At 19.0% G+C, this 24,884-nt stretch overlaps 1 protein-coding gene across 2 annotated transcripts in view; it reads right to left on the reverse strand.

Annotated features, from left to right (window-relative positions):
- Positions 1 to 217: 217 nt before the first annotated feature.
- The window catches only part of LOC107992899 (serine/threonine-protein kinase minibrain), a 67,389-nt gene continuing 42,722 nt past the window's right edge, over positions 218 to 24,884 (reverse strand). Inside the window, exons 2-9 of one of the 2 annotated variants that reach the window (XR_009828988.1) lie at positions 24,578 to 24,843; positions 15,569 to 15,737; positions 13,660 to 13,827; positions 10,062 to 10,348; positions 9,843 to 9,989; positions 8,840 to 9,272; positions 4,354 to 4,889; positions 218 to 3,835 (exon numbers count right to left, since the gene is read on the reverse strand). Coding sequence is in view for 1 of the 2 variants with exons in the window: in XM_062072067.1 (XP_061928051.1) it covers positions 4,432 to 4,889; positions 8,840 to 9,272; positions 9,843 to 9,989; positions 10,062 to 10,348; positions 13,660 to 13,827; positions 15,569 to 15,737; positions 24,578 to 24,843 (1,928 nt within the window). In the remaining variant the exon portion in view is untranslated. Of the gene's footprint in view, positions 4,890 to 8,839; positions 9,273 to 9,842; positions 9,990 to 10,061; positions 10,349 to 13,659; positions 13,828 to 15,568; positions 15,738 to 24,577; positions 24,844 to 24,884 lie in introns of both variants that reach the window. The other variant, XM_062072067.1, reaches the window with a different exon arrangement.

Here is a 24,884-nt window from a genome sequence, read left to right on the forward strand (position 1 = left end):
AATAATAATAATAATAATAGTAATAATAATAGGAATAGTGTTAGCAGTGGTAATAACAATAAGAGTAATGGTAATAATCATAATAAGGACAATAATTAAAATATTAATCATAATCATAATAGTAATAGTAATAATAACAATAGAAGTAATAGCAGGATAATAAAAATAATATTATTAATAATAATAGTAGTAGTAGTAGTAATAATAGCAATAATAATATAATATAATGTAATATAATATAATATAATATGAAAATGTTTACAGGGTAGATACAACTTTTTCTTCATCTTGTATGGAGGCTTGTTAATTTTCATTTTAATAAATCGGTTTTTCTTAATTCAGTTTTTCTGTATTCATTCCTTATATTTTTATGCGGGTTAGCGTATACGATCATCAAACAAGAAATTGAAATGATTGATGTGTATTTATCATTTCTTCTCGACAGATGTTCGCAATTTGCATAACGGGCATATATCAGTCGTATTATAGTATATTTTCTGAACACAATGTTTTTACACATGACGTTAGGAAACTTATGGTATTTTAATCCGGTCACAATGTGTTTCAAAGAATTTAATTTAAAAATTACATTAAATGATTTTCAAATTATTTTTATAATTTATGCTTGAATAAAAAAAATAACAAAAAGTAAGTTTTAAATTTTATGATCATTTTAATTTTTTTTAATATATAAAAAAATAAAATAATAAGTTTTTATTTCTTTTAAATAAATTTATGAAGATATATAATAATTAATAAAAGATATATAAAGGATCTTTAATGATATATCAAAAACAAAGTTATATATTTCATTCAATATTATTATTATTGTATTATCGATGTAAAGAGAAATTATTTGAAACACAAATCTCGTGATCGGTTCTTATGCTATTTAAATGTATACAACTTTGTTGTTTGCTAATTGGCATAAATACTCTACATTTTGCGACAATTGTTGAGTGGACAAATTTCTTCAGGGTACAAAAACTATAAGAAACGTATACATTACGAATGGAAAAATATGAAAATATTTTGAAACGTATTCTCTGTGTAAAAAGTTTTTATATGAAAAATTAATTGGCGCGTTTAAAATCAATCTATTGCTATATAATATATGAATTCCACTTTTTAACAAAAAATTTTTTAATTTTTTTTATTATTCGACATATATTTTTCTTTGATCAATTTCTTTTTTTTTCGAATAATCAACCACCGCTCTTCCGAGTATTTTTAAGATTAGTAATTAATAAAATTGCATTTAAAACATTTTCTCTTTCTTTTTATTATTGAACGGATTTTAAATAAAAATTTTATATAATAATTATTATTTTGTTTCCAAGTGACTAATAAATTTATTAACAAATGATAGGATAAAATTAATCATTTTTCTGTCAAAGTAATTAGAAATAATTTAAATCTTAATTTTTTATGAAAAATTAATAATTGTAGTTAGATGAGAAAATGCTTCAACATTGAAAAAAATCGTATTGTATTCAAAAGTCAATTTCTTTTTTAATTTTTTTTTTTGCTTCTTTTTAAAGAAAAAAAAAACTAAAAAAATAATGTGTTTTATAATACAATTTTTCATGCTATGATTTTATTAAAAATTAATTTTTCCTATATCAAAATATATAAATAAAAAAAAATAAACAGAAATAAGACTAATGAGTACAATACATAATAACGAAAATTCGGAAGAGGGCATGCGTGAGTTTATCACACATTTTGTCTACGTTTATAGAGCGTACTGATTTTTGCCGTTCAACAAGATCATCTAAATGTCAGAATTTGTCATAAAAAAATCATGATTATATTTAACAAACAATATTTTCTGTTTGAAAAATTATTCTCTCTTTTTATTTTTATCTTTCACTCCTTTTCTCTCATACTTTTTTATTTTCTTTTTTTCATTCTCTCTTTCTCACACTCTTTTTATAAAGTTATCGAGTTAACATCATTACGGCAAACTGTTTTTCATCAACACAAGAATTTTAATAATTTCATGGTTGTTAGTAATTATAATTTTAGATCGAATTTACACAATTGCATTTGTCATTTCTCATTTATTCCACTTAAAACAAAACTTCGTTATATTTTTTAAAATTAACGTAACATAAGCAATGATCGTCATTATATTAGGGCGAAGTAAAAATATTAATATATAAGTTTTTCATTACTCGAAAGTTTAGAAATCTATGAATTCGAACGAATGTCGTTTTGCGAGTCATTACATCTATCAGTAAATCTTCACATTGCAAATATTTAAAAAATGCAAAATTCTAAACAGCTTATCTAAACAAGCAATTCTCGTCGATTCAAACATTCCATTCTCATTCATAATTCGTATAATGAAAAATAAAGGTAATTAATACAAATTTGAAATTTTCTTGAGGTACATAGCAAAATTTTTCCTCTAGAAAAGAATGCATAAAAATATTCTTAATGTTTTCACATTTTAATTGTTGAGCTCATGTAAATTATAATATTACAAATGAAAAAATTCCCTTTTTCCCCACAATAAGCGTTATTAAAAACAGAATATTAAAAATTTGATCAATCAACGCTAAAATTATGTCATCATATGCTTCGAATAAGCTAATAAGAAGCTGACATCATATTGCATATAATAAAATATTTAAGTATCGTTTGAATTTATATTTCATTTATATAAAATAATACAAAATGGACAATAAAATATCATAAAATAATTTTAAAAATTAATCTGTTTTATGTATATGCCACAACAAAAAATAGAAACATGCAAATTATCTCAAGAATTATTTGTTGCAGTATATGTTATTAATAAGTATCGAAAATGTATATTATTCATCGTGTTTCGTTCATATTATCTTACTGTTATTGACATAATTTATTTATTTTTATTAATATTTCGCATTCTGGCATTGGGAAATTTATGTTCCAAGTTTTGTACTCTAGAACCAAATATAAAAAAGATGCGAAAAGTTTATTAGAAGAACTATATTGATCGATATATAATTATCGAAACTTGAAAAAAAATGCCAGAAAACGGTTATAAACTTATGCCGAAGATATATTAATATAATATAAATAACAATTACAATTATCAAAGTGAAACGGCAAAAATCAATTACGACTGCCATTAGAAACATATGTATATGAGTACGCGCGTATCATTTATTATAAAGTATCTAGGTTTTTGTATGATTATATCAATCTTGATCAATCTTACGTGTATACTGCATTTTAACTTTCTTATTACTGTCTTCTGTATAAATATGTATTGTTGTTAAATTAATCATGCAAACCTCGTTTGTTTAAAGTCCTTTATCGGTAACAAACTGACGTTTGCAACGTCCTCTTTTCTATTCATCAAAGTAAATAAAAGAGTTGAGTTTACAATGTCAGTGTCCTCCCCTTTCACACTTAAAAGCTAAATTCTAAAGCTGCACTCTTATCATTTATCTATGTATATTGTACAAATAACTAGCATTTGACGCGACTGTTTGCTAGCAATTACTTGCTAAACCGTTTACATTCGTGACATTGTGTATAAAACTCTATTGGAGTATATGCTTACACTGGTAATTCTTACTTTTTCTTTTGTTAATGCATTTTTAATAATAGTAATTATCACTTTTTCGCTCTCTAGGCCACACAATTTGGGTGCCAAAATTTGTTAACGACGTTTGCGACTAAAGCATTTGGAGTGTTTGCAGAATCGGGCAGGACCCGAGAGGCCAGCTGGGTTCATCCTCACTAGACCATGTTTGTCTGTCCGTGCTCATAAGCAAAGTATCATAAGCTTCTGTGCCGGACGTAGTAAATCCGTGCCCAATGTAAGACCAGTCGGCTTCTTAAGAGATAAATAAAAAAAAACTAAGAAGGGAAAGAAAAAATAATGGAAAAAAAAGAAGCTTCCCTTATGTTTTCCTTTGCATTCCTTCGTAATTATATTATTTAATTTAATTTTTTCATCTTTATTCTTTTTTTCTTTTTTCTTTTAAAAGAGCCGCTCATATATAAAGCTTGTTCTTTTTATAAACGAGCAGAGAAATTGTCAAACGACTAGTTAACTTCTGTCTTTTAAATGTTTCTTTTTTTTTTTTTTTTTAAGTTTTTAAATTGAAGCAATTCTTACTAATTATTATAGTATTTTTTCAACACGTTTATGCAGTTAATATTAATATAATTGTTTTTATTTCACGATATTTTTTGTAGACAACAAAACGATGAAATGCAAAGCAATGCAACGGGGAAGGACTTTTTCTATTTTCCGTTCTCATTTCCCTCCTTTTTTTTTTCTTTTCATAAACAGTACAACAGGTTTTGTGGTATCATCATGAACTTTGTATATACAGTATATATAATCACCTAATATATATTTTTGACGGTACCGCTATCGTGACGACAATACGTATCGACCGTCGTCTGTTTTTATTTCTTTTCGTTTCAGTGAATAGCAACTGGACTCTGCTGGACGCATACTCCAACCATAGGACTATCTTCTCTTTCCGGATCTCTTTGTTTACCGGTTGAGACTGTCGATGGTTGTCTGACTATTCCGTGCGCATCAGTCGTTGAATAACCATAATTGTAAAAGTTCTGCTGCTGAATCATTGGTGAGGTCATCATCGCAGGCAGATGGGATATACCAGGGAGAATTAGGCTATTATACGATCCAAGAGAGCTTTGTATCAGAGAACTGTCTACAGATTGCATGGACATCGGCCCGGATGCAGACACCCCAGTGGTCGAAGTTGACGGATAGTTTGTTGTTATGACACGTCGATTCCCTAAATGACGAGGCGATGAATCGCACTCCATAGGCTGATAGCCACCAGGGAGACTTGATATTTGCATCGGATTGCCATTGTTGTTGCTTCCCTGTCCTGACATGGTTACCAGTCCTAGGACATTAAAAAAATATAATTTTAGATCGACAAACAATGTAAAATCATTTTCACACTAATGCAAAAATCATCCAATATACTAGCTCTTACAATAGAACGTCACTATGAGAAAATTGAAATAAATAAAAAAGATTTCAAAATACTACGAAGATACATTCCAGGCACTGAATTTAATTTGATTTTATTATTATATATACTATTTATCGATTATTAAAACACTAATTAATTAATAATTGTATATCTTTATCTTTGAATAATTGAAAAAATAAAAAATTTGAAATAGATTGCAATATTATTAATCTAATTATTAACATAATTATTAATAAAATATATTTTATTAATATTATAAATTATAATTCGTGCACATAATTGATATAATTTAAATCGAAAGACGATTTCTAAGAGTTGTATTTTTTATGAATCTATTGATTTATATAATTATTTAATTTATATAAATAATATAAATAAAATTATGTAAACATATGATAATTAATTAAGAATAATAATAATTAGAAATAATAATAAAAATATTATAAAATATCTATTAAAATAGATATAAAAATATATTTTTTATAGTTTAAAATAGCTAATTATTGTAAAATAAGTAAAGTGAAATAAGCAACAAATAATTAATATAAATTTTAAGTAACATAATATACAAAAATCTAATTATAAGTTTTAAACCAGACTAACATACATATTCTGGTTTTAAAATATTATATAACAATAAAAATAAATATAATATAAAAATTATAACATAAAAATTTATTATAGTTTTTGAAATTATATTTATAAATTATATAATTTATTTAATAAAATTTAATTATATTTGAATAAATATTTTATGATTATCAATATATGAATTATATTTTAAGCATAAGTTTTCTTATTATTTTTTATTAATATTATTAAATTTAAATGATAATTTTAATAATAAATTGATAAAAACTTACTATCAAATACATATATAGACATAAGATAAATCAAAAGTAATTAAATTTTGTATTTTGCATTCATTATTAAATGCGATTAATTAAAAAATAATTTTCTACATTACCCTTTAAAATCGTCTTGCTCTACATTCTAAAATTCCTTCGTATTCAAAAGTTTATTCTATATTCCATTTTATGCGTATAAAATTACAATTAGAATTTATGATTTATGTTTTAATAAATATTTAGGTATTCATATTGAAATAGGAATATGCAAGAAAAAAAGAAAACATCATTTTAGATTAAAAAAAACTTAAAGTGATGGATAAAGTGATGCAAATATGTAAATTAATGAAATATTTATTGAAACGATGAAGTCTATTTCTCACATTATATAACGAAGATGCATTTCTGAATGTATGCTATATGCAGGCAATTAAAGCATGCATAAAAGAAATTACAAGACAATAAAAAAATCTACAGAATAAAAACTTAAAACAGATATGCAATTCAATTATTTTTAATAGGAATATGTTCTTTGGAATGAAATAATTACTAAAAGTCAAATTTAAATAAAATTTAATATATATTAGGCATATTATTAATTATTATTTATTTTTGATTTCTTATAATTATGGATATAAATTATAAAGAATATATTCCCATGATACTATTTAATTTTCATTGTTTTTAAATTCTAATATATTTTATATTGACAAAGGCATTCTTAAGTAATTAGGATAATAATTTTACAATAAAGATAATTTATAAGAGTATACTGAATATATATCAAAATATTGAAACACGGGCCATCAATATGAATCCGTGTGTCACGTAAAAGAAAAAAAATTAAAAATTACTAATTTTTTTGTTTAAGCAAGCAAGGCGTCGTATGTTACATTCGAGGTCAGGATATGATTATTAGGGACATTGTTAGTCTTTTAGCTTGTAGGATTGTTTGTTAGACAGAACTTACTTATGTTAGTAAGTAAGATTAGGGTTGGGGCCTAGGACAGGTCGTCGCCGCCCCGCGGATACGACAGTCATCGAGCCACGTACTGTCCCCCCATCATATCTACGGGCAACAACAAGTATTGTTTAGTTTGTGCAGAAAATAAAAAATATCAAAAAAATATATATTTTATTTTAATATTTTATAAATAATTATTTTATAAAAATGTCAATTTTTTATTTATTTTATATATTATAAAATGATTTTTTTTATTATTATATAAGCTGATTAATTTGTTCTATTACAAAATAATCATATCATAAATTATTTTATTTTCTGCACAAATTAAAACCTGCCTAAATCTTCAATACAATGCCAAACAATTTCTTAAAAAGTCAAAACGAGTCATTGTATTTCTTTAATTCATTAATTTTTATATATAATGTTTCTAAATCATCATAAAAGTTTAAATTTTATCGAATATTAAATCATGAATTAAAAAATAAATATTTTATTGCCTTAATTAGATTTTGTATATTTTATATTAAAAAATATAATTTAAATATAAGAAAAATATTGCTATACATTATATAAAAACCAAGTGAAAATAATCATTGATATTTTTGGAATTCATTTAGTTTTCTTTAGTTTTACAAGATTATAAAAAATTTGTTTCATATAAATTGAAATAAATGACAAAATCACAAATTTAAAAAAATAATTATGTGAGATTGCTAACTGTGTATTTATTAAAGTTGTGTACTTGTTAAGCAATATATAGCATAATTTTTGAAAATCTATCTTTTTATACACATAGAGCACTTATTTGCATAAATTTCATAATTATTATACGTCTTAGATAAAGAATACGTGCGTTTCTTTGATAAATATTATTTTAGAAATAGAAAATATAGATTATTTAAAGTTATAAAATAAGATTATTTAAAATTCATATAAAAAAAATTAAATTATCTATTTAATATTTCTTGTGTACTATTAAATATATAATATATTTATATAATATAAACTGTTTTATCGAAATATTAAATTACAACTTAATCAGTGTTTAAAAATTTTACTGAAAGTAGAATAATGTTTTGTACAGAGTGATTAAATCGAATATCTAAATTATTTTCATTATTATTAAAAATAAGAAACAATAAAAAAAAGAATTTGAAAAGAAATGATTTCAAAATATTTAATAAAAAATTTAATAAAAAAAAAATTTTTTTTCTAAAATCATATTAAAACTTTTTTTCAAGATAATCAATTTTTTATTGTATTATTTTATTATATAATTTATAAAGATATTTAATTTTTACCAATTATGGATAGTGGATATAATATATGTATGACATACATACATTTTGAAAAGCAAAATCATCGATTTTTCATTGAAATGAAAATGATGACAAATTTAAAGAATTTTTATCTGAAATTTTACATTTTGAATGATATTTTACAAAATATTATTATACTATAAATAATATTATAAGAATATAAAATGTAATAAATAATATATTTATTTAATGGATAAAATGTTGTATAAATATTATTTGACCACCAGTTAATCAAAACCTGATTTATCACTGAATAATAGATTATTTTTTGTGGTTTAAAATCTACTAATTTCAAATAACGTTAGATAATATGAAAGAATTAATTTTATGAAATGCTATCAAAAATGGGATTGCAGAAATATATTAATGTAAAAAACTAGTACTAGAAGAATGTATTAATATAAAATTAATGTAATAATAAAAAAAAATATTGATAATCTTGAAAAAAATCTTCAATGTGAATTTCATATGCACATTTTAAAATTATTTAAACTTTACTTTATAATTTTTTTTTAACAATAATGGAAATAATTTAAATGTATAATTTAATGCTTGGTATATAATATATGCCGGTTCTATATATAAGTTGTTCAAATTAAAATTAATTGTAATAGAAAAAATCCCAGATTAAAAAGGAGAATATTTTTATTTTGTCACGCGTGTAAAACGATCCATTAAGCAAAAAATGATGCTTTATATGTTATGAAATCTTTAATAACTTACCATGATCTTGGCTCATCGATACTACTGCCGGGCTCGTGTTAGCACTATTGGCAGCAGCAATATTCGTGTTGGTCCCCTCATCGGCTGTTCGCTTAAAGAAATTGTGCTGAAGTGCATAATACGGCGTCACTCTTGTTTTCGGATCAAAATCCAGCATTCGCAGAATCAAGTCTTTAAATTTGAGGTAATCAGAAATTGAATGACCAGGTTCGCCTATCCTTCTACCACCAGGGCCTCCGCTTTCGACACCTAAGATATCATGTAAGCGTCTCGTACCAGGAGGTTTGTACTTTTTACCATCTTTTGACTTTTTCAGCACATACGAGCCATCCGTGGGGACTTTGTCAAAGTATTTCCGCGCCTTGTGCGCTTGGTCCAATATATGTTTCGGTGGCATTCCTAATACTTCTACGATTTTATTCATTTGATCGACCTATAAAATAGAAAAATATATAAATAATATTTATTTTTTAATAACAATTATATAACAATGTATTATTCAAAATGTTAATATTATAATATTCGAATCATTTTTAAAAAATCGATTCTAGAAACTAAAACAATGATTAATATAAAAAATCAAATTAAAATTTAAATTAATATTTATTATAATTAATAATTTAAATTCATATTAAATGAAGGAAGATATATTAGATATAAAAATTACCTTATTTTTATCTTACTTTGCCTAACACGAACTTAATAATAATTTATAGCTTAATAAATAAGCCTTAATCTTTTTACACTAATTTTGATATTTGTTCTTTAAATCGATTTTTTAAAAAGATTAAAAAGTCCCAATATATTAATTATTATTATATGTATATATATATTAAATTTATTAATTGAGCATAATTATATAATATTTAATTACATAATAAAATTTTGAATATATTAAATGAAATATATAATATATAAAATAAATTAATTAAAATATTAAATAATTTTATTATATTATGTTATATAAAAATACAAATTTTTAATATAATTTAATATTTATTACCTCGTTGGCCCCACTGAATAGAGGTTCTCCCGTATGCATTTCAACTAAAATACATCCTAGACTCCACATGTCTATCGCAAGGTCATAAGGTATTCCTAATAAGACTTCAGGGGATCGATAAAACCTGGATTGAATATACTGATATATCTGTAAATAGAATTAATAATTAGCTTCAAAATTATATTATCAATTATCAAATCATAATATAATATTACTTACTCTTTGTCCAAGTTGACACGAACTACCAAAATCTACTATTTTTATCGCACTTCGTTTGGGATTGCACAAAAGTATGTTTTCAGGTTTCAGATCACAGTGAATGATGTTCAATTCCGGTGTAGACAGGAACAAAAGGGCAGTACACAGTTGCTGTGCAAACTTCCTTGTTAAGTTCAATGACACTCCTCGAAAATTTGTATTTCTAAGTAGATCGTACAGATTATATGATAACAGTTCGAATACCAGACATAAATGATTTCGCCACATAAAATGCCTTTTTAGTTTAACTGTAATTAAAAAATTTAATTTATATAAATTATTAATGATTTTACATAAGTAGTATACTATATTCAAGATGATTCAACTAAATGTAATGGATTATAATTTTAAAAATTAGAAAAAATAGAAAAATAGAGAAAAATTTTATATTGTTTAGCAAATTTTATTATCCTATTATGCAATTTTTTTTCAGATATATATATATATGTAATTGAAATTATATTATAATTATATTATAATATAATATAATTATATGAATATTTTTAAGTTAAAATATTTTTAAGGAATTTCATGATTTTTTAAGAATAAATGATTTTCTATATTATTATAGCTATAAAAAGATAAAGATAAAGTTATTTAAAATTCAATATTTTTCACGATATTTTATTTTTTTTGAAAATTTAAAATAAATAATATTTAAAACTTCATTATTATATTTTAAATATAATTCTTTTCTTAAAATTTTTTATTATTTTCAAATTTTAAGAAACATTTTTGAAGAAAGAAAAATATATTTAAGAAATTCAAATCGTACAAACTAGATGATTAACAAAACAAATTCTTAATCTAGAAATTGAAAAAATTATGAAACTTTGGAGATATGTAGTGTTTATATAAATGTATCATTTCTTTTTTGCTGCTTAATTTTTTGCCTAAAATTTAAAATCACTTTAAAATTTCAATATATAATTCGCAAACTATAAGAAATACAAAAAATTTTCAGACAAAAATTATTTCTTTTGATAAGTATCATTATTTTTATATAATTAAAAAGAAATTATAAACAAAAAAAATTAAATTAATTTTTTTTAATTTGTTTTTCAACATAAAATTTTAATTAAAAGCCTAAATAATAGTATATAATTTGTATAACTTAATAACAGCTTATATGACAGTATAAAAAAAATAAAATTTAAATATTTTTTCTTTTTAATAAATACAATTTTGGTATTTGGTTGATTTTGATTACTGAATTTTCAAAAATAAGGAAATTTATATTATATATATTAAACTTTTATTAAATTTATATTAAACTTTTCTTTTCTTTTATTGGATTACCAAAAATGGGAATAGAAAAATAAAAAAATTATTTTATGAGTATTTTATAAAATCTTTTTATTTTTAATGCTGTCAATTTTTTTTTATGTATTAGATCAAGAGATTAAAAAAGAATGATTACATAAAGAAAGAGTAATAGAGAATAATTACATAAGTACTACATATTCCTAAAATTTCATGTTTTTTTGAATTTTTGGATTTTTTTTTAAAGAAAAAATTTCTTTCTTTATAAGAAATAGAACTATATCAAATCATTTTTTTTATTAAATAGTTCCATTAAATAATTTTTTATTATCTATGTATTATGAAAAGATGTAATAACAAAATAGTATTATTCATAAATTAATATTTTTATTTAATATTTTTCTATTAGTTATTAATTATAATTATTTCTATTAGTTATTTTCTAAACTTTGTATAATTCTTTTTTCTTTATTAACAAAAAATCATTAAGACTATATGTTTAAAAATAAATCAATATATTTCTTAAAATTAAATAAATATTGATTGAAAATTATTTATATAATAAATAAAATATAATTATGTATATAAGATCAAGAAAATAATTGTATTAATAAATATGACAGCAATTCAATTTTTATTTCATAGCTATTTGTGTATTTGTGTATTAACTTTCATTTAATCCTTTTTAATATTTATAATATTAAATATTAATATTAATTATTAATATAAATTCAATAGATATTTATAGATTTTAATGCTGAAAATTTTAATGTCAATCTATAATCTTGTTTTTCTATACTTTTTGACAAAATTAATTTTAAAAGAATTGCAAATTTTCAACTTTGTTAGTGTTTCATGCTTTTATAATAATAATTATTCAATTCCTTTTGATTCTGGAAATGATTCTGTAAATTTTAATAAAATGATATAAATAGTTATTAAATTATAAATATCTAAATATGTTTAAATAATAATTAAATTTGAAAGAATACTCAAAATGTATCTATTTTTGCTAATTTTTAATATATTAATTTCATAAATTAAGAATTTAAAGGAAAAATTTCTAATCATACAATAGAACTTTCTATTAAGAAAAATATTAAGACAAATCAAATTTTCAATATAAAAACAAAATAATTTGATAAAACACTCAACAATAATGATACAATGATCATCATCTTGTCTCTTACACATTATATTGAAATTGATCATTATAGAATTGTGATCATTATATTACTTATTATATTACTATTATATTATACTATTACTATTACTATTATATATATATATATATATATATATATATATATATATATATATATATATATATATACTATTGTATATATATTATATACCATATATACCATTATCACTATGTTTTATCAAACTATTTCGCTTTTATATTTGAAACTAAAATGACTTTATAACTTTCTTTAATATTTTTCTTAACAAAAAATTCTCTTTTATTGTATAATATAAATATGAACTTAAAAATATCAACAAAAATGAATTTGTTTTTAACTTGATTCTTTATAGTTTATAGTAGTATAGTAGTATAGTAGTTAGTATAGTATTTTTTATAAGTTTGATCATTTTTTGAATATATTCAGATTTTTTAAATTTATTTATTTATTCAGATCCATCATCTTGAAAAATATTACTGTAAAAGTATAAAATTTGTTGAAAATTTTTTAAAATTGTTTTCAAAAACTAGATTTTGAAGAAAATGATTTTCATATTAAAAACATTAAAATCTATAAGAAATGTCTATAAAAGGTTACAAAATAAGAAAAAAATAAAATTTGTTACAATATTATTATTATTGAACAAATGTAATATACTAAAAAAATATATTAGAAAATATATAAAATATAACGAAGTAACATTTAAATATATATTGTAAATTTTCAAAAAAATGCAAAATACTTTAAGAAATATTGAATATTCAATAATTTTAATTCAATAATTTTATATATAAAAATCAACTATTCAAAAAAGATCATCGAAACTTTCATTTAAAAAGAAATATAATTACATCTCATATTGAAATATACAATAGAATAATAAAATTTGTTAAACATTGCAAAATTTTTTTTACACGATTTTGTTTTATCTTTATTTGAAATTAAGTTATGATCTATTTCAGTTATTAAACACTCATTTTATATATACAAAGTATTATCAAGTATTATACAAAGTATTATACAAATCAAAGTATTATACAAAGTATTATACATTATAAAGTAAATTATAATGTATAAAGTACCTGGTATAATAATAAAATATAATAACCAACCTATATAATATTTGTTGTCGGTATCCGCCCTGTTCATCATTTCCAATAGCCTCACTTCGATTTGCGCTTGATTTAGAAAAGGTTTTTTGTTCTTGATAATTTTTATTGCCACTTGCGTTTGTTCTTCATGATCAAACGCTTTTACTACTTGGCCAAAACTGCCTTTACCTATAAATATAAATATTTAATGTTTTAAATTATGATCATTGTATCTACGTTATTATTTATAAAAATTTTATGTATATATTATAAAAATTATACTGAAATTTTTTAATTAAATTTAATAATTAAAACTTAGATATTCATATTAACTATATTTAAGAAGAATAATTTTATTAAAAATCGTAATATTGGAAATAAAATAGAAGAAAACGTACCTTATTAATATAATATAAAAACAGATATTTAATAAGATAAATATTTTAAAAATGGTTAAAATTATTAATATTTAAAATTTATAATGTTACTTATCTCTATATTATAATAAAACAATTATGTAAATATTAGTTTATGTAAATAGACTTCTCCTTGTTCTTTCTGAAGAGGTTTTTATTTCTAAACAAAATTTCTACATATTATTATTCAGAAAAAATTCCGAAAAAATTTTTTTCTGAATTTATCATTAAAGATAATTGTTATTATATTTATGACATAAACATCAAAAAATATAATTGGATAAGAAAATCAAAAGTAATCGCTTTAAAACTAACATCTTTTAGTGAATTTATTTGATGATAAATTAGATAGAAAGTTATAGAAAAAAAATTGTATTTCAAGATAGTTAGAAGATAGTTATAAAATTTGAATTATTTGGTTTTTTCTTTATAATATTTTTAATTATTAATAAAAAATTTTTACAAAAACTTTAGCAATATAGTTTTAGATTTATTTTAGCAATGTTATTATAATTATGTTATAGATTCAATGATGTAGAAAATTAATAAAATATAAAATATAAAAACATTAAGAAATTTTGAAAAATTCAAATTTGTTTTTATTTATTTTTATATTTTTACAATAACATATATTGGTGTAATTATGTTAATATCACATTTTTATTTTCTTAAATATTTTAAGAAGTAAGATAGGTCATGATTTAAATAAAATTAATTTTCCGTATTTTAATATTTTTAGAATATTATATTTTTGTTATTCAACATATTAAGAAATTTAAATATAAAATTTTAAATTTTAATTAAGAATTTCTATATTAAATGAAACGAATTAAACAATATAAATTTGTTTTATTGATTAAAAAATTATAAATCTTATATTGGTAAATTTTTATAATTGTAATCGAATATTTTATTATTATTTTATTATCTTATTATTTTTTTAAATATACTATTTATTTTTATATTTCGAAATTTGTTCAAACTTATCTTTTTTTTTTATATAAATTAATTAAATTACTTTCAAATAATACTTTTAATTTCAAATAAATAAGTAATATTTTTTTATTATTTTTTAAAAATTTATTATTTACTGATTGTGATATATTAAATTACTAAATGTATAATATATCAAATAATATAGAAGATATATTTGTAGAAGATAATATTATAGATAATATAATATATAGAAGATTGTAATATAATATAATATAATAATAATATAGAAATACTTTAAAATTATATTAATTTTGGATTACAAATAATTTTTAAAATTTAAATATTAAAAAACTTTTAAATATTAAAAAAAAAATAATAAAAATATATGATATATGTATAAATGTAAAAAAAAAGATAAGTCTATTTTTTCTTATATTTATCATAAATCAACTTATGATAAATTAATAAAATATATATTTTATAAATTTATACGATAACTTAAGAAAAATAAATAATTATATAATTAATTATATTAATTATATAATGTATAATATTTTTAATATATATAGTTTTTTTACCTATTAGCGAATCGATCTCATAACGATCGAGGAACTTTTCCCCATTCTTGATAATATAATCATGATTATCATCATCCCAACCATCGTTGTACAATTTTCTTTCTTTTTTATGGGAACCATCTTCTCCTTGCATTTGTTGCGCCCTCCTTTTTTTCTTAGCATAATAAACCTATAAAAAAAAGAATAAATTAATAAAGCAAAAAATTACTAAAAAATATTGAAATTCATAAAATATTATATTATACTAAATTTTCAAGAAATTTCAAAAATATAAAAGAATATTCTATGAAAATTTGATTCTAAACAGTATCAAAACATATTACATGTATTATTTTCATACAAATTTAAACAATATCACATATTTAATATGTTCAATGTACTTAAATATTATAACATAATATATGTCATAATATAATTATAACATTTTATACATATATTTATTTCATTTTTTAATTACATTTTATTACATTTTTATTATTTTTTCATATAATATTATTTAACATTCAATTTTTTTTAAAAATAAAATGAATATTAATATTTAATAAATTAATATTTAAGATGTAAAACTAAGATAAAAAACTATAAATAAAATAAACATTTAATAAATTTCGAAGATAAAAATCTAACATGAGAATATAAAAATTGAAACATATAATTTCAAATAAAAGAAACTTGAATTATTAAAAAAATTAATTCAAAAATTAAATTCATTTTCTATTACGATATTTATTTATTCATTTAATAGATTGCGTTTAATATTTTATATAATTTATATAATTTTATATAATTTTATATAATTTTTTTATAATTATATAATTTATATAATTTTATATAATTTAATATTTTATATATTAATATATATTTATGGATAGCATAAAATTTTATTATATCATCATTATATTCAATTATATTCTATGTAAAATAGAGAGAATAATAACTATGAAATATTTTATAAATATATTTAATTTATAATAAGTTAAATGTCATAGAAGTATATATAACATTATTATTATATAGTATATTTCATAATTCGAACATAATATAAACGAAGTCAAGAAGATTCTATAGTTCAAAATAAAATAAAAATTAAAAATAATAGAATTGTACGTATATTTTATTTTCGAATAAATCAAATTTGAAAATTTTTCAAATACAAATAAAATTATGTAATTTTTGATTGAATATAAACTATCAATAGATAGTATTACCTAACTTCATTTGTATTTTAAAAAATTTTCACTCTTGATTTATTAAAAAATAAAGTTTCGTTTTATTCTTGATTTTCGTTTTATTTTGAATCATAAATTATGAACTAAATATATAATATAATATAATATATTATATTATATATAATATATTATATATAATATAATATAACTATATAATATAACTATATTTACTCTATATAATATAACTATTTTACTCTATATAATATAACTATATTTAACAACAAATTATGTGATTGACTATTTAGTATTACATATAATGAAAAAAAAAGAAACAATGAATACTAATTAATTTACAATAATTCGGAATATCTGTATATTTTTTATAATAGTATAAAATCAATTTAAGAAAAAATTTGATTCAAAAATATAATAATTTCTAATATAAAAAGAATATATTTCATAAATATTAAATTTGATTGGAAATATTTATCATTAAATATTATTAGTAAATTTTAATAATTTTACTATAATATATATCATAATATATTATTAATAGTAAAATTCTTAATTTTATTAATTCATATAATTTTTAAAAAATCGATTCTAAATAATTTAAATTTATAATATATAAAATAATATATAATAAAACGCGAATAACAGCATAACAGAGACAAATCATTTTGTTTCATTTTGTCTAGCGCAAACTTCAATTATTTGTTTATAACTTAATAAATAAACGATATTTTCTATTAATTTGTATATTTTGTTTTGATCTTTATTTGATTTTCTAAAAATATTCTATAAATATTCTATAAATATATGAACATATTATAAAATTATATATAGGATATTACATTTAAACGTAAATGATGAATTATCTCTTAAATATTTTTTAAAAAAATACTTCTATAAAAATTGTTTAGTTAAATATTTCTCTATTCATAATATTTTTCTATTATATTAAGATGGCTTATTATATCATATCGTAAAATAATAGAATTAAAATAGCATATATTAAAATATGTCAGCTATGATTGAATATTTAATTGCTTAAAATAGTGTAACTGTATTATTTTCTTGTGTCAGACTTGTAATTTAAATTTATAATTATTGAAAGATATTATAGCAAATATAAAAAATTAAAAATTATTTCACATTGATATTAAATAATGAATTTTAATTTTCACTTTTCACTATTGAATTCGTAATAATAAAAATTTAATAATCAGTTTTTTATTTATCTTATCCTTCAACTACTATTATTAAATATACAATTTATAATATTTATAGTTTTTTCAAAATTATTTTTTTACATTTTTCAATATTTCTTCTCAAATATATTTTCTTGAATAATTATAATTTAATTAAATATAATTTCTGAGCACAATTCGTTATTTGAAAATCTATCTTTTTTAGATAATTCCATAAAAAAAAATCAAGATAAAATCATTTGTAGAAACAATTAATCCACTATCCTTAACTTATTTATTATCAAAAATTAAAATTTATTATTAATATTGTTTGAAATAATTTTAATATTTTTTATCTTTACTACATTATTAAGTAGTTAGATAATGTTTGAATCGATCTAATATAAGAGGGCAACAATTTTTCTTCAAACTACATGATGCATTAACGATTTTATTAATTTATGATTTTTCTGCAAGGAATGATATAGCACCGAATTTGTTTTTGTTTTCGCTATAATGTTATGAGTAGAAAAATATCATTTAAAAAAATTTTTGATATTTAAATCTTAAATCCTATTTTAATTCATTTATAAAAAAATAATTTATATATAATGTTCTTTTATACTAAAGAATTTTTATAATATGGTTTAATATCAAATTTATTGATAAATTTATAGAAATTATATATATATAATTATATATATATAAAAGCAAAAATATATATCTTATAAAATAAAGATAATTCGAACTTTTTTCTAAAACATATATATATATGTTTTAAGTCAAAATAAGAAAAAAGTTCGAATTATCTTTATTTTATAAGATATATATTTTTGCTTTTTGTATAGAATATTTAATAACAAATACTTCAATTTTTCAAAATAAAATAAAATTAAAATTAAAAATAATTATAAATATTAAATTTAATAAATTGTAATATTATATAAAAAATAGACTTAAATATTCCTAATGTTTTTACATTGATTTAGAATAAATTAAAAAATGAAACTGTAATCACTATTAAAAAAATACTGATGATTTTTTAAGAAATTATAAAAGCAGATTATATTGATGTTTAATGTTATAAATAATTTTGTTGTACATTTTAATAGAAAATATTGGAAATTAAAAAATAAATTTATTATTAGAAATTATTTGCTTCATTTAATTAATGTCTCATCATATAACTTGCATAAAAAAAAAATAATTCACAAGCACATATATCATAAATGTCCACAAAAAAGTATAGTATACATTACAAATATATAAGAAATTTATATGTAAGATAAGTAAGAAATATATTAAAAAAAAAGGAATATTATGAAATAATTTTATTGAGCAAATCAATTTACATTAATTTGTCAATATAGGAACAAAATGCAATGAATAAGAAAATGAAATTTACATTTAAATATAACAATTTATTTGTTATTTATTATATGCAATCATCAAAAATAGTTATATTTTTTTCTTTTTTAATATTTAAATATCTGCAGAAAAATTGATATTAGTATTTATAAAAACTATATAATAGGAAATCTTATATTTATATAAATTTATATAATGAGAAGATGTCTTATTTTTATTTTAATTATATATAAATTGTTTCAAAAATGTTTTAAAATTTACAGTATCAGATATTTCATAAAACAATTTAAAAAATATTGATCATATCATATGTAATTAGCTTCAACTTATTAATTGATAAATTATATATTTAAGCTCTAAATTTTGGAAGACTTTATTTATTTCTGGAATTAACTATTTTGTATGCATGATAATTTATGTGGATCATAAATATGTACAAAAAATTCTATATATAGAAAATTTAAATGAAAAAATCGAAACATATTATAAATATCTACGGAAGATGTCTATAAAAAAACGATACATGTAATAAATCTGTATCTGGAACCTAGAGTAGCCAAACTCTTTTTAATTCTTTATCAGTAGAACAGAAAAACTATAATGATTATATATTTAATAAGATTGAATTTGAAGTTCTTTATATTAATGAATCTGAATATGAATTAATTAATGAATCAATTAATATACATTTAATATTAATGTAGCTTCAGTCATTTTGATAAAATAAAAAAAAACGATAATTGTAAAATATAAATATAATTTATAATATAATATAGTTTTTCTATTGACAAAAAACCAAGAATTTAAATTATTTTGATCTATTTTCAAATATAATTTTATCACGTTGTTTTTATAGATAATTTCTGTTTAACATTCATATTAATTTTTCCATTTAAATTTTCAATATGTAAATATATAAAAATTTTTTGTAAATATTTATGATCTATTTATGTGAATTTTTAGGTTATGCATACAAAATAATTGATTTCAAAAATATATAAAATCTTCCAAAATTTGAAAACTGAAGCTAGTCAAATATAACATGATCATTTTTTAAAATTGTTTTAATATAAAATATTAATGATATAATATAATAATATGAAATTATATATGAATACTACAAGAAATATATAATGTTTGTATAAAACATATTAAATATATATATGTATATATACACATAAAATAATTTATTACGAACATAAAATTCAATTTTTATTACTATGTAATAAAAAGTAACATAAATATTTCATAGGATAATATATATATATAATAAAGCAAAACATTGTAAATATATATGCATGAATCTCATATAAAAAATTCATTCATAATTGTACATTACAAACTTTAATTTCAAAATATTTCATACTTAATACGTAATATAATTTAATTTAATATAATTTACGTAATATAATTATTTTATTTTATTTTACTGCTTGGAAATTTTGCTATTTATATTTATATCTTGTGAATAAAATAATATTTCAATCATTTTTGAACGATCACATATGTAATATTTTGATAATTATATATTATTGAGTGTAAAAAGTAATTATACAATAATTAATTTCAATAAAAACATTGTAAAACTTTGTTTATTAATATAATTTCAACAAAAATAATTATATATTCTTTAGTAATCTAAAAAATATTTTATAAAAAGAAGTTGTGATATTTATATTTATTGTTAAACCACAAAGCAATATTTTAAAAATAACAAAAATATGTACGTAATAAATATTCATATAGTTATATTTTATTAAATATATGATATAAATATTATAGTTTAAGATTTTATAGTTAATGATTTTAAAAAAAATTTATTTAAAATATTGTAAAAAGAAGATACGAAAATACATGAAATTATTTATGAATTATGAAAATATTACGAAATAATAGTATTAAAAAAATACAAAAAATTAGTGAATGTAGTTATTTTACTATTTCTTCATTAAAAACTTGTAAAGAAGAATTTTAAAAATAATTGCAACAAAAATTGTTAAAGAATAATTTATACATTAAATTATATTTATACATTAAATATAAAAATAATTTATACATTAAAAAATTCATTATACTATATGTTATTTTTTTATAAGATCAAATGTATCATAATAAAATAATTTAGAAAAAATATTATATGTAATATATATAATATTATATAATAAGTAGTACAAATAAATCAATTTAATCAAAATTGTTGATATTTACATCGGTGAATTGCAAGATTACTTTTTTTAGAATTTTTCTTTAGAATCTATCATCATGTTAATGATATTTAATTGTTTTTTTCTATTTTTTTTTTATTTTATTTAATATATATTTTTAATTTTTTTGAATGTATATCAAATTGTAACACGATTTTTATTTATAATTTATGTGATTTCATGATTTGTCTTTATTATAATAAAAATATCTCTATTTTTAATGCGATTTTTTTTATTTCTTTTAAATATATTCAAGACATATAAATCATGAAATAATATTATAAAGTTTAATTATAAAGATTTTCGAAGTTCTTTATAAATGTTATTTATATGTTTATTTTTCATATCTGTAGAAACAGTAATGAAAATGGATTATTAGTATATTTATTTTAAGAATTAAAAAAAATAAAATAAAATAAAATTAATGGATGATTTTCACTATTAAATATACTGAATTCAAATGCTTTTTTTTATTAAGTTTTGAATTTGAGTGTAAGAAAATAGAAACTGTTTACTATATATATTATTATTATAATATATAAAATATTTATATATATATATATATATATATATATATATATACATATATATGTATATATGTATATATGTATATGTATATAATATCAAATGAATTATAGCACGAATTATAATTTTAATTAAATTAAAACAGATTATATTTGTTTGAATTAAATAAAAATTTAATTTTAATTTCAATTATTATTTTTTATTGAGAATTATTTATTTATTTATATAAATATTAAATGAAAATTTTATATTTTAATTATATCATTTTATAATATCTCAAGCAAATTTAATAAATATTTTGATAATAAATTTGATATTTTGATCAATCATAGATTTTATTATTATTATTAATTTTAATTTTTCTTTTCTTCGTAGAATCTTAATTTGTTTATTATTTAGTTATTAAAACATTATTGCTATAATTTCTAAAAATCTTACTTAACAATTTGAAAAACTAATAAGGAAAATTTTAAATTTTAGCTTCAGATATTTATTTTTAGTCTCTGAAATGTTAATAAAAACTTTCAATATTATACATTGAAAATTATATATATTGATTGCTGATGTAAATGTTATTAATACAACAGTTCACACAGTAGCCGACTAAATCGAATATCGAATAGTCGATATAATATTTAGTTATATGAATTTCATATCTAGATTGTTCCACAATCCATTTCTACAATTAAAAAGTTCTGATCAGTCATTTTGAAGAAATTAAATATATTTAAATTATCAAATACTAAATATAACATGAAATATGAATATGAATATATAAAAATTATATAAAAAAATTATATAAAAATTAATTTGTAAGTAAAAGCATTTGACATGCAAATATAAAAATTACTGTTTTGCTTCGAATAGAATAACGATCGTATTGAATGGGATTAAGTTTTAGAAGAATTTAAAACCTCAGTAAAATCATTAATATTTATAATTTTTCATGGAAACAGCTGAAGATTTTATATGGGATAGCCTAAATATAGAGATTGGCATTACAAAACGATTATATTAGTTATGTTTATATTTAAAATTATAGATAAAATAATTAATAAATAAATAATAAATAATAATTAATAAATAAAATAGTAGATAAAATAAATAAAATTTAATGTATAATATTGAAAATTTATTATTAATATTGAAAGTTTATTATTAATATCTTAAAAAATAATAAATTATTTTTATTTCATCAAATTCATTTTTTAAATACTTTTATTTTATATTTACTTTCTCGCTATTTATTAAATTTATTATGTATATTTGTTATATATAGCTATATAAATAATATAATTTTTTGAGAATTAAAAATTTAACTATTTAATATTCAATTTAATATTCAATTTAATATATCAATTTAATATATTATGAATAAATATAAATAAAAATTTGAGAGGAGAAAAGATAAATTAATAATTCTATAAAGAAAATAGTAATGAATATATAATTATTTTTATAAAATAAAATTGGTAATAATTTAACTTAGCAAGCTTCTTATTAATTTTAATAATTTTTTGGATATAAAAGTCATTTTAAATAATTTCTTTACATATAACTATCATTCAGATTTACTTTTCAAGATATTTATAAAAAAAAATTGTTATCTGTATTATATTTTTTTATCTGTATTATATTAATTTAATTATATTAATTTATTGTATTATATTATATCCGTAACTGCATAAACATACAATTGCGAGTATCGAATTTATTTTCTATTAGCTTCTATTAGTTCTAAATAAATAATAATAGCAATTAAAATCTACAAAGAGTAAGTTTTGTTCATAGATTTATAATGGATTTAAAATGTTTCAAATCTAATGTCAAGAGATTTAGATTAGATTTGATTAAGTAAATTTCACGAATTTTTAAAATAAAATATAAAACAATTTTTGGGCGAAATTATAAAAATTGAAATTACAATAATGATTAAATTAATTAAAAATAATAAACATCAAAATCTTGATATTTATAATTTTGATCATTATAATTTTGCTTTTATTGAATTTTAATGTTTTACATTGTTTCATTATTTTATTTCTGCGGATTCACTACTGGATTTCTAGTATTTTAAATCCAACGTAAGTCATCAATAAATAAATTTTTGATACTCTATCCGTTGTACATTTTGTCCATTGTAATTTTATAAAAATAATAGATGAACACACGCAGTTATGAACTATATATACATTGTGTATATATATATATATATATATAAGAAAAATTTTATGAATAATAGTAATCTTTTTTTGCAAGTATCTCGAAAATTAAAACCGAGCGGTGATAACATAGAACAAAAAAAGTTGTTAAAAATAGTTTCCTTTATCATATATTCAAAATAAAATCGATGAAAATCTCCTTATTTTGAATAATTATTAAATAAATTTTCTATTCAATTTATATATAATTCAATTTATTTGAACATATTAAAAGATATCGTTCAAATCTGTAAAAAAAAATTAAATTAATTTAAAATTTTATTTCAATAAATGGAATTTTATTGTATAATCAAAATAATAGATAATTTATAAAATAAAACAAATCTTTCACCTCGTTGATGTGCTTGTAAGTTTTGATGAGATCTACACTAAGTTTCCTAAGAGGTGCTGTAGCTGGATCACGAAACCTATGGGGTATCCTAGCTTGCATGGCGTGTATATCCGCGGGGGTTTCTTGTGGGATCCCACCAGTACCGCCACCGGTACCGGTACCCCCACATACTGTGGGAGGTAATGGCTCCTCAGCTACTAAACGACCGTAAAGAGGTGCACCACCGCCTCCACCACCACCTCCACCTGCACCAGTTCTTCCGCTTACTGAAAATTAAACATTATCAAATTAATAGGAATTATTATAT

This window comes from Apis cerana, linkage group LG2, assembly GCF_029169275.1.
Source record: "Apis cerana isolate GH-2021 linkage group LG2, AcerK_1.0, whole genome shotgun sequence".
NCBI lineage: Eukaryota > Metazoa > Arthropoda > Insecta > Hymenoptera > Apidae > Apis > Apis cerana.